The sequence below is a fragment of a genome, unplaced genomic scaffold (assembly GCF_019419815.1).
Source record: "Pyrus x bretschneideri cultivar Hongxiangsu unplaced genomic scaffold, Pyrus_bretschneideri_v1 Contig32, whole genome shotgun sequence".
NCBI lineage: Eukaryota > Viridiplantae > Streptophyta > Magnoliopsida > Rosales > Rosaceae > Pyrus > Pyrus x bretschneideri.
The window spans coordinates 5,330,576-5,343,182 of NW_025999635.1; the positions used below are offsets into that span (position 1 = coordinate 5,330,576).

The window sequence follows — 12,607 nt, forward strand, 5'->3', positions numbered from 1 at the left end:
CCATCCTCAAAGGAGGATGCGATCACTAACGTTTACATATTTTTTTTCACATTTTTCACACCTGTTATAATTTTTTAATGTGTGTGATATTTTTATTTTTCATGTGTTTTAATTTTTAATTTCACTCTTTGCCTATAGTATACTATAAAAATAAATAAGTAAATAAACTTAAGTTTTTTAATTTATATAGAATAATAATACAATATATACATATACATTATGACTATTGTATTTTATAGTAAGTTTTTTTAGTAATTTAAAAAATTAAAATCATCAAAATAACTTTCTTCTTAACGTGTCAAAACGGATTACCCGCGTGTCATCCTTGTGTAAACCTCTTAAGGACCCGTTATTAATAGGTTCTTATCGTGTTACCCGATAATGATCCGATTAGTTATCGTGTTGATCCAAAACCCGTTATTTTGTGTCGTTTACGTGTCTTGATAACAAGTCATGTAAAAAATTGTCAAGTCCAGTATGGACAAAAGAAAAAAAAGACCACTCCAAACCAACAAGGCTCCCCGCTTTGCGAGTATCAGGGAATGGAGGAATGTCCATCTTACGCAACATATCCTTATTTTGCAAAATAAATTGTTTCTACGGCTCGAACTGATCATTATGTTTTTCTCCGTTATGTACATGTTCGTTTATTTTGTTCTTGATTTTTTTTATTTCATTTATTCAATCTGAATGCTAAATTTAAACAAAGAACGTTGCTATTTGTGTTGGTAAAAATTCGTTGTATTCAGATTTAACAAAATTGTATCTACAAAACAAATGAGAGGGGGATTTAATATCCTTCCACCACTTGGAACTCATGCATCAACACTTATACATACACATAAGTCCACAACCCAAAACCATAAGAACATAGCACTAACACTTGAGAAAATTTCATTGAAATCAAAGTGAAACAAGAAATCGCTTCTCCTATACCAATCCCCCACCATTTCAAAAATAAAATAAAAAAGTAAAAAAAAAAAACCCCCAAAAAAAAAAGAAAAAAAAAAAAAGTAAAAACCCTTCAAAGGCATTTAGAAGTGATTAATTGATCCTATTAACATTCGACCGACGGCTTCTGTGGCAAGGGAATATCATGATATTCAGCACAACCACTCCCATTGTGACCATGCCCAACATTGCCTAGGACCTTCCTCTTGGGCTTGGCCTCAGTCAGCATCAACACCACGTCCCTCATCGACGGCCGGTCCGCCGGGTTCCGGCTCGTGCAGAGCAAAGCAATCCTAAGCATCTGCATCATCTCCTCCCTCACCGGCGCACAACCCGCCCCAGCATTCTTGTCCAAAATATCGTTGATCCCGTCTTTCGTCTTGATCTTCGACCTAACCCAATCCACTATGCTGTTCCCATCTCCGAACTCGGCGTCCACCGATCTTTTCCCGCTTAAAATCTCCATCAACACCACACCATAACTGTATATGTCACTCTTTTCATCCACTTGTAGGGTATAAGCATATTCTGCAAAAACAAAACAATAACAAAGTTAACTCACATTTGTTTTTTCAATTACGAACGATATTGCTACGTAAGTTATGTTCCTCTAAACAAAAGAGAGAAGATTTGAATTCAAAATGCAGTAAGCTCAACAAAAATGTCACATAAAGAGTCCAAGCTAACAAGGCTCTCAACTTTGATTGACTCGAGGATAACGTCTATAGTAAGCAGTCTTATCCTTACTTTGTAAAGAGACTGTTTTCACAACTCAAACACGTGATTTTTTGGTCACAGAGGAACAATTTTTCCATTCCATCAAAGCTCGCCTATCGACAAAAATGTCATATTCATCATGATATTCCGCCACGTAGGTTAATTAACCACATTTAAATCGAAGATAAATAGCATGGCCCGAAAGTTGGTGTGGTGGACATCTATTTCAAATAATGTCAACTTCTTTTTTTACCTTTTCCTTTGTAGATTGATGTAACGTGAAGTTATAGTGACTTGTATTTTCTATGTACGGGGACCCGACCTTTGTATGAACTTCATCATGGTTGTGTAGATAAAGGATCCAAAAAAGAAAACAAAATTGTACACTTTTTGACCAATTGGACCGACCAATAATAGTATTCCATTTGGATTATGTACTAATGTTACAATTTGGGATTCGGTAAGTGACCCTTGCTTTTGGAGATAAAACATTCCTTTGGTTGATTAACCCTAACACATTCGATAATTTAGATTTCGTCACCCAACAAAACGAATTTTCAACAAAACCAAGCATTCTTTCACCAACTTATGCTAGAGGTCAAACATTATACGAATGATATGCACAAACAAAATCGGTTAAAATTTTTGAACCAGTTCTATAAGTGCATAATATCCTATTCATGATCATCGTTCATAAATTAGGACAATATGAGAAATGGAGATTGAGGAATCAACGCACCTGGAGCAATGTAGCCATAGGAGCCGGCGATGACGGACATGGACTCATCGCTCTGGATCAACTTGGCCACCCCAAAATCCGCCACTCTAGCCTCCATCTCGCTATCCAACAAGATATTACTCGGCTTAAGATCACGGTGCACAATCACGGGGTTACAGTCATGGTGCAGGTAACAAATTCCCTGCGCCACGCCGAGGGCGATCTTGTACCTCGTGACCCAATCCGCACCCAAATTCTGCGCCTTGTTTTTGCCATGCAACAGATCATCCAAATTCCCGTTGGGCATGTACTCGTAGAGCAGCATGGTGATGTCCCTGTTGCAGCAGCACCCCAACAGTCTTACTATATTCCTGTGCCTCACGTTCCCCAACACCTCCACCTCAGCCAGGACCCCTCTCCGCCGTCGGATCAGATCACTATTGTTCTCCTTCTGTTTTCCCCACAGCTTCTTAACGGCTATAAACTCGCCACTTGGCATCTCCGCTCTATAAACCGTCCCCGTGGACCCCATCCCTATGATCTTATCACTCATCTCCAAACACTCCAACACATCATCCGCCGTGAAATTTAACCGCTGGAAAGCGGTTAATTTCCACGGTCCAATCTGCTGACTCTCGTCCATCCGGCGGCTGTAATTCGCGCGGAAGCAGCGGGTCCCAGCGATGAGAACAAAAAGCCCGATACCGAAAGCAGCGGCCATGATCCAGACTATCGCGCCCGCCGTCTTCTTCGGCTGCTCGTGGCCGCGAACCTCCATGGCTCCGGCCGACAAGGTGTCACACGGCTTCCCCAAAACGCCGCCACATAAACCTTTATTCCCCAAAAACGACGACGGATGGAGATTCGGGAAAATGGAACCGGACGCGGGGATCGGACCGGTCAACAAATTAAACGAAACGTTGAAGCTCTCCAACGTGCTACAGTTCTCGAAGTTGGACGGGATCGTGCCGGAGAGAAAGTTCCGGGAGAGGTCGAGGTCGGTGATGGAGGGCAAAGCGGAGATTTCCCATGGGATAATGCCGGTGAGAGAATTGCGGCTTAGATTCAAGCTGAGAAGCTTCTCGCAGTGCCCGATGTCCCATGGGATCGAGCCGTTAAAGTCGTTACGTTGAAGTTCGATCTTGTACAGGCTTTGGCAGCCGATGAAGTCGGGGATTTTTCCTGTGAGGTGGCCGGAGCTAGCAGAGAAGATCTGCAGATTTGGTGCGCGCCAGATGTTTGACGGAAGGACTGAGTGCAATGGGTTCAGCGAAATGTTCAAGTAACTGAGAGCTTCGGCATTGCCGAGATCTTCCGGGATCGTGCCTGTGAAATTGTTGCCGCTCAAATCGACGAAGGTTAGATTGGGTAATAACCCGAAACCCATCGGAACTGACCCGTTGATTTGGTTGTTCTGGATTCGGAGTCGGAACAGAGAAGTGCAGTTTGCTAAGGTTTTGGGAAGAGGGTCGGTGAACCGGTTGGAGAAAAGTATGAGCTTTTGGAGCTTGTTGCCGTCGCAGAGATTTGGCGGGATCGGGCCGGTGAGAGAATTGGAGGAGACGTCAACTCGCAGGAGCTTCCCGCTGAATCCTAAGCCCTGGGGAAGGAGACCCGTCAGCGAATTGTTCCAGAGGAGGAGGTTTTCCAAGTTGGGCAGCTCTCCGATTTTTTCCGGGATTTCTCCGACGAGAAAGTTGTTCATCAAGCTTATCATGGTCAGCTCTTTCAGTGTACCAATTCCCGGCGGGATTGAGCCGGAAAGCTGATTATCCGACAAGTCGAGCGTCTTCAGTCTCTGTAAGAGGCTGATAGTTGCTGGGATAAAGCCTGAAAATCGGTTCTTGAAGAGCAGCAATGTGTCAAGCATGGTTAAGTTGCCGAGCTCCGGCGGGAGAGCGCCGGAGAGAAAGGCGTTGGAGACGTCCAAGTACGTGAGATTTGACAGCATTCCGAGTTCTGCAGGAAACCCACCTGAATACACGTTGTACCCGATCTCCATCCGAGTCAGCTCCGATAAGGAACCCAATTGCGGCGGAATTGGACCGTTGAGTGCATTTCCGGCGAGGTAGAGCAATTTTAACTTGGGGAATGTTCCATACCCTTCTGGGATTTTACCATCGAAGTAACTTCCACCGAGGTTGAGCTGCTCGAGGTAGCGGAGCTTGACGAATTCTTGAGGCAATGGGCCAGTGAAGCTGTTACTGTAAGCGGTAAAGACTCTTAAAAACCTGAGCTTCGAAATCCCGGGCGGGAAATCCGACTTGAAGTCGTTGTGGCTGAGGTCGAGGATCCTGAGGTTGTCGAGCTCGAAAATGGCGGGCTGGAGAGGGCCGTGGAAGGCGTTGCCGCTCAAATTGAGGTGGATTAGTGAAGAAAGTTGGCGGATTTGTGGTGGGATTTGGCCGGAGAGGTTGCGGTGGGAGAGGTCGAGGGAAACAACTTGGGAGGTGTCCGGTTGGCATTTGACGCCGGACCACGAACACCAACCGGAGACGCTGCCGTTTGGGTGGGAATTGGGGGAAACCCAGTCGTGGAAGGAGGAGAGAGGGTCTTTCAGGGAGGATTTGAGGGAGAGCAGAGCAATGAGCTGGAAGGACACAGAAGAATTAGAGGAAGAAGAGCAGAGAGTTATGGAGGTTTGGAGAGAGAAGAAGAAGAGGAGAGAGAGAGGGAAGGAGGAGGAGGAGGAAAAGGAAGGCACTTTCATGGTTTTGGGGGTGTGGGGAAGGTGCTGGGTGAGAGTGAGAGGGAGAGAGTGTTGGGAAATTTAAGGGAAGGGAGGTCTTGATGGCTGCTTCTGCTCATGAGAGAAGTGCTTTTCAGGAGTGCTGGGTGCAGAGGGTTTTTCATCATCATCATCATTAGGTTTCTTGCTTCAGTGGGATTTCCTGGTGGGCTTCAAATCCTAGTGAGAGAAACCAGAGAGAGAAAGAAGCAAAGAAATACATACCTCTCCTCCCCCCTTCGTCTCTCCCTCTACTGATATAAGCTTTGGATTTCAATTTCAATGGTTGATTTTCTCTCTCTAGAAATTTCTGTTTGTTTGGGTATTCTACCTTTGTCTGATGTATCATATAAATCCTAATACTTTCGGTTTTATTCGGATATTTCATTTTTTTTTCCTTTTCTTTTTGTTCTACTTTTCATCATTCCTTGGGGTACCCTTTATCTTTGTGTCTGACAAACTGGCAAATGTTAGCAGTGACAAATGCCCCTCACAGGATCCAAGAAAGTCATCCCAATTTCCCACCATATTCACCTTCCATTTTTTAAAACATTTTCTCCCATTCCATTCCCTTTTCTTTTCTTCTTTTTCTTTTCCCTTATTCCCAACATTTTCATGTCAATTATTGGATTTTTTTTGTTTAAGTTAACAACATTGAGGGTGGGAATTTGGAGTGATGGACAGAATACAAGTTATAATTACGTGTCAAACTCGTTATGCATGTGAGTCATATATGAAATATGTTACTTGGTTTAAGTTCGAAAAAATTCTTAGTTTGTGGGTGGGATAAAATTCAAATGACTTCATGAAATCCACTTGTAGGTGATTATCGATCATTTGTAGACTTCACAAATACCATAAATAGGAAGAAAAACTCTCGTTTTCTAAATTATATTGAACGAAAGATAATTGAAAATACAACACTAAAGTTGTTTATGTAGTCTTGGAAAAGAAAATAAAGCAGGAAATTACAAAAGTTTCAAAATCATTCTTACAAATTAAAAATTGTTTACCTTGGTAAAGTGCCAAAATTCATCTTATGCCGCGGCGAAGTTACCGTTCAAATTAGTTTTTCCGTTTCCTCGTCATAATTAAAAATGTTACAAGTTGACATTCAAATTTTTTAAACTTTGGGTGTATGACATGCAGTGTATAAATGTGAATAATACTAGTGTAATGAGAATGTTATTTGTACTTTCGTACAAAAATATGGTATTATAAAAGGGTAAATTGATCACGAATAACGCTTTTTTTTTTTTATCAAATTTACTTGTACTTTAAGTAATTAAAATCGTTTATCATTACATTTGTATTTAAAGAAACAAATAAATTTTATACAGTATAAGGCGCATCATAAGTGTGGCTTGTCATATTTCACATCGCATTCCACTATGACACTTTGAGTGTGAATTACAGAATACGCAGTAACATATGAAACAAGTTGGCGCGGGTTTTTTGAAATTCAAGACAATTCTCCAACAAACCCACTTCTTATTTTTCTTTCTTCTCTTTTGGCAGGGACAGTCGACCCACTAGGATTCTAGGAATAAATTATAGGATGCTAATTAGATTAAGAGGGATTGCTGCGAACTCTCCAAAAAGTAAGATTCTTTATCGACTCTATGTGGACTCTTTTCCACTTCTTATTTTCCTTTCATCTTGTTTTATAGTTATGTTACGGAAATTGACATTAAATCGTGAGGTTACAAAGAGTTTATATAGAGTTTAATCTTTGAGAGAGTCTCCTTAATATTGCTCATAGATTAATTATCTGAATAAAGATCAGAAGATCTACATTTGTCGATTAGTGTCGATTAATTTTATATGCGGGATATACTGGTTTTGTTTTGAGCTACTTCTATTATTTTTTCCCTACTTAATTTGACTTAGATAAAGGTTAACAAGGAATGATGGGGATTAAGGTTAACAAGGAATGATGGGGATTTACTTTGTATGATTAAGCTTTGTTTAAAGTATTGTATTACAATTGAGTAAAGCTTGAAACACAATCATCTTCCCTCATTATATTACTCATTTGGATCCAGGCTATTGCTAATACTTACACCCAACAGCTTTTTTGTTGATTGTTTACGCGATTGTCGACGATATTGATTGGAACTCTGAAAGGCTTAAAAGTAGTTTAAAATAGGACATAGTATTTTAGAAGTGATCTTGCCGAAGAGTTGGAATTTTGAAATGATCTTTAGAATTTTAAAATTGATATTGTCGAAGGGCATAAAATTTTGAAACTAATCCTGCAGAAGTGCATAAATTAATTTTTACAGATCTTAAATAAGTTTGAAGTTTTTATAGATGGGGTTAATTTGTAGTTTTGGCTAGGTTTGTTAGGGTTTATACTTCCATCTCTAGTTGAAATGATTCAAAACCAGTGAAATTTTATAAAATGTATATTCTATTTTTATCCTTATAAGTAAAGCTCTCTTTAAAATATTAACAAACTTAGATATTTATAAAATAATATATAGATTTATTTAAATACCAGTCAATCTTAACTCAACGTATTGTATTATCTGTATCGTCAAAAGCGGGATATGAATAAACTCTCTGTTACCTCATGTTTTTCACAAAATATTTTATAATGTTGATACGAGACTTAACATTAAATTATAAAGTTACAGAAAATTCATAAAAAATTCCACTTTAAGAATCTTAGTATTTCGTGTATGTCAATATCACATAGATTATTAGCATCCAAATAAAGAGGCAGATTGTCTGTCCTCCTGTTTGGATGCCCTTTCCATTCTCTCCTATTTGTACGGTCACGGTTAAGCAAGGTCAACATTTTATATTCCTATTGCTTTTTGTCTTATTATCTTATAAAAAAATCAACATAAAATGTTGACGTGACTTAAACGTGACCGTACAAAATAGGAGAGGATAGGAAGGACACCCAAACATGAGGGCAGACAATCTGCCTCCTCCAAATAAAACAATTAGTTGGTTAACTAGCTAGAAACAAAAACATATATTTTAGTTACTCAGACTCAGAGGCAGCAGTGAGAACCAATGCGCACAGTTGCGTGGTTCAAGAACTACAAGTTAAGCTTTCGTCAGCTGTCCCTCACCTTTCTTTGCCAATTTGGAAGTCTCTATTTCTGCAAATTCTAAAAGAATGTCACATAAAATAATGGAAAACAAACAAACAATCAAAGAAAACGAGCCAAATGTTTACCCAATTAAGAAAAGGTTAAAATAAAAGAATATAAAGTAAAAGATAAAACAACAGAATTAAATTAAAGTGGTATTTTTTTCAGACTTAGAGGAAACGAGAACGTACATATTGTCATATTCTGTATAGTCGTCTTCTATGATGGTACAATGGAGACTGAAGAGTTCAAATCATAAGAATACTTGCTTTATGCATACCTTTTCAACTGCGCGTGCCGTGTGCCTCAGTTCTAGACTTAACAAATAAATCATGTTTATTTTGTTTGTGTCATTTTTGTATTATATTTATTATTTTAATAGATTATGTCGTATCAACGAATTCTTTATAGTTAACCTATTAATGATACGACTAGTTAACATGTTCTCGTATCGTTTCATATTGAATTAATAGGTCATGAAAGAAATTATCATGTCTAATGTTTAGACATGACAACTGAGTCGTATGCGTGTTGTTTACGTGTCATATCCGTTATCTTAACAAGTTCTTAACGTTTGATCTGATAACAATTATAAATTATTAATAGATTCTTAATCAGTAACTTGTCAATGGTTAACTCAAAACCTGTTATATCTATGCCCTTTTATATCAAATTAATGATATTCTAAGAAATTGACAGACCTGCACAGACCCACAACTATCTTATTTTCTTCACCATGTATCTACGTGTTACACTACAAAATAAGCATCTTTGGAATCTCAAATTATATAACGAATAACCAGAACCAGTTTATCCGTAACCCTAATGCGAAGCTGTCAGAGTACTATATTTTCTTTTGACAACAATAAAATATTATATTAAGTATATCTAAACTCTGGGTATGTGGAGTTTACCCCAAATTATCCGGAAAAGATCCTCGTTAGGATCCGGAAAATACTGTGATTGTACTCGTTTATTGTACATTGTGTAGTAAAAAATTATTTAAAATTTAAAATTAAATATAAATAATATCTAACTAAAAATAATCGCACGATATATGATAAATGAACACGATTACAGAACCGGATTATTTTCCAAATTATTCACCCCTCAAAGAAAGATGAGGAATTTGAAAGGGACGTCTAATGGTGTTATTCTTTCCATGCACTTCTTATCTTGTAGGTTTACCTTTAGACCCTTTAAAATGTTAAAATAACACACAATCGAACCCTAGAACTGAGAAATACCAGGTCATGGTTGATGGGCCCATGAGAACGGTGAGGGTGGGCAGGTGGGGCCCCCTATAAGAGAATGTAAGAAGCGCTATAGTGGGGTCCAGAACCACTTTGTCTCCTTCATACCCTTCACTTGTCGTCTTGTCTAGTTGAGAGTTGTAGTGGACTTTGCAGGTTTGTCGTTGTATAATAAACAAAATAAAGAGGAAATTACACTTTACACCATGTAGTTTGTGTTCAATTACAGTTTGGTCCTCATTGCTTAAAAATTGAACAAAATATGTCTAATGTTGGTTTTTTTTTTTTTTTTTTTTTTTTTTAACAAACAATATTATCCATACTAGGGGGAGAGGTGGACTTAGTCTCACAATGGATTGACAATAATGTAGTTCAAATTTGTCTTTAACGAGAATTAAACCTAATACATTTCACTAACAAATAAAAAGAAATACCATTAAACCGTAGTACTAAGTGACAATGTTGTTAGGTAAACTCTCAAATTAATTGTTATTCTTAGCACTTTGGGAGCCCAATGTTTGCTTTTACTAACGTCATATCGGTGTCATGTGATTCACAGATTAATGTTATATATAATATGAGTAGTAAATATAACCTCCTACATATTGAAGAGATATAAAAAATGGCTAACACAAAACGTCTCAAATAAGTGCAAAAAAAATATAGTAGTTAACTTTATACGTGCGGACCGATGATGTAACACTTTGTAATTTTACATATTCTTTGTCTTCTTGACAAGGAACTTGTAGTTCAAATAGTTAAAAAGTAAAGACATTTATTCTTGAAGTTGAGATCTTATATTTGATTCACCCTTCAACACTACCGTTTGTAGAAAACAAAATGTCTTTTTGCTAGATTTTTGAAATGACATAGACTAATCTACATGGTGCAAAATGCAACTGTCATAAAATTAGAAATACAAAATAAATAAAAAAGAGGGTAAATATGAGAAAGGAACGTATGAAGTGCATGCGTTATTAGGGTAGAGGGAGGGTATGAGGCGTGATGGAGGCGACCCTACCACCACAGTAGGGCTCGGCGTGGCACAAGAGACACGAGGCATGAAGAGGCATGATGGGCGAGAAGGCTCCTTTTGCCTCCTCCCACGCCAACGCGTGATTTCATCTCAATTCCTATATCGGTTGCTCCTCCTGCTCCGCCCACTTTTCTTTTTCTCCGACGCTTCTCTCCCTTTTCCCCTTCCTTCTCTTTCCCTCTGCTTTTTCCATTTTTCAATTTCTTCTTCTTTTTTATTTTTATGGAATTTGATGGATGATGATAATATGCATTTCCATGACGAAAAAGGCAGAGTCGAAATTGGTATATTCGAGAAAGTGATGAACAGTTGCAATCAGCAGGTGACTTCAGAATTATTTGTCAATATTTGCATGTTCAACGTGACTGTTCCATCTTGTATTTTCGATAAATCGAATTCTAGCAGTCGTGTTCGTACAGTCGTACATACTTAAAACGAGTTTCGAAAATAACGAGCTACCAAACGTTGTTATCTTGCTGTTCCTGCTGGTTGTTAGTTTTAAGGCCTACCGGAGCAGAAAACTGACCTGTCCCGAAGGTATGTGATATTCCATGCTTTTACCTCACTCATCTCGCATGGGAATATACCGCCGTGACAGGGAAATCTTTCCTCGATCTACCCACTTGACGCTCCACGGATTAAATTGCCACAGTAACTAGGGAATACAACAATGAAAAACTGAGATTTCGCGTAATACCAGCAATTGCTGCTAAATAAAAAATTCTAACGATAAAACCTTTGTTCTTACTTGATGCATGTTGCTTTCATGCTATTGTATTATGTGGCTAGACACACTCGAGAGCGTTATTATTGTCACATGGTTAGCTTTGAATAGCCCCTATTGATATTTGTCCTGAATCTTACTGTATATATACTTATACCTGCATGGATGAATTGAGCACTACTGTTGCTTGTGTACCTCTCCCTGAAGATCCGTACAACACTATTTGGTCACTAATCTCCCTTTGTCTACCAATTGATAGGATCCACCATTATGTAACATACAATGACACTTTTGGTTGTTAGATCCATACAGTCAAGAAAAAATTAACGGTTCAAAGTTTCGTTAGATAAAATATACCGAAACATACAAAAATCTATGCTAAAGCCTAAACAGACACAAATTTGATGTCTCTAGTCTCCCTTGTTTTAAATTGTGTTAGAGATTAATTTGAATTTTCAGCAACTAAGCTACAAGTCAACGGAAAAACTGAGCCACTGACCTCTGTGCACATGCCAAAGTCCCCAAATGTACATGAAGGTACGTTTCTGCCCTAAGACTCTGTACGCATCAGGCGTTTACAATACAAACCAGCATGGCTCAAACCAAAGCAGATACAGAAATCCAAGTGACACTTGATCTATTGGACCGTGTTCTCAACAAAATGAAAGTAGAATAAGATTGAGCGAGAGTAAAAGAAGGACCCCACTTCATTCTTCTGCAGAAACCAACACTGTGCGAGTTACGCGCAGTCCCAGTCACTGTTCAACTGTTCACACTCGGTGACTGCGAGTCGCCTCCCTCCTCTCCCATTTCGTCTTTTTCTTGCCCTTTCGTAATTAAATTTGTGAACGACCTTTTCCCCTTTTAGTGTATCCTCTTTGTGTGGGTTTTTCTTCACATAATATCATGCACTTTGTAATTAGTGGAGAACAGAATTATTAGGGTTTGAAGGTGAGTGACATGATCAGCATGTGAGAAGATCTCCACCCTCTTAAGTCAAGATTTGGAGCTAAAAGCTAATATATCTCAACGTACAGTAAGCACTAGACACCACCACACCACCTACCGATCATATACAAGTACAATTTTGCCCTCCCCCCATTAAGAAGTGGACATGCAAGTGCAATACAACTCTGTTGATTAGAAGGAAGCCCTTAATCGACTTTTGAGTACATAAGTTCAGTTCGTCTTCCTAATTATTTTCCCTTCTTAATTGAACTTCATCATATAGTCCTTGTCTTTTATGTTTTGAAGATGAGGTCTTGACCTTTTCCCAAATTCTTAGAAACGAGATATACACTCTCTCTCTCACACACACACACATATATATATGCACCCATACCAATGTATATCGTTAATTTGCTTGTGAATCA

General features: G+C 38.6%; 1 protein-coding gene across 1 annotated transcript; it reads right to left on the bottom strand.

Moving 5' to 3' along the window:
- Positions 1-863: 863 nt before the first annotated feature.
- Positions 864-5,199, bottom strand: LOC103963383 (leucine-rich repeat receptor-like protein kinase TDR). Its single transcript, XM_018651439.2, has 2 exons — positions 2,408-5,199; positions 864-1,479 (listed from the first exon to the last, which is right to left on the bottom strand). Exons 1-2 carry the CDS (start codon positions 5,094-5,096, stop codon positions 1,058-1,060), a joined length of 3,111 nt encoding a protein of 1,036 aa, XP_018506955.2. The 5' UTR covers positions 5,097-5,199; the 3' UTR covers positions 864-1,057.
- Positions 5,200-12,607: the final 7,408 nt, after the last annotated feature.

Bases quoted from the DNA above. Each gene is read 5' to 3' on its own strand.
- LOC103963383 (XM_018651439.2), bottom strand. From the start codon at position 5,096: ATGAAAGTGCCTTCCTTTTCCTCCTCCTCCTCCTTCCCTCTCTCTCTC. The intron at 1,480-2,407 runs GTGCGTTGATTC...TTGTTTTTGCAG, and splicing joins CTATGGCTACATTGCTCCAG to AATATGCTTATACCCTACAA.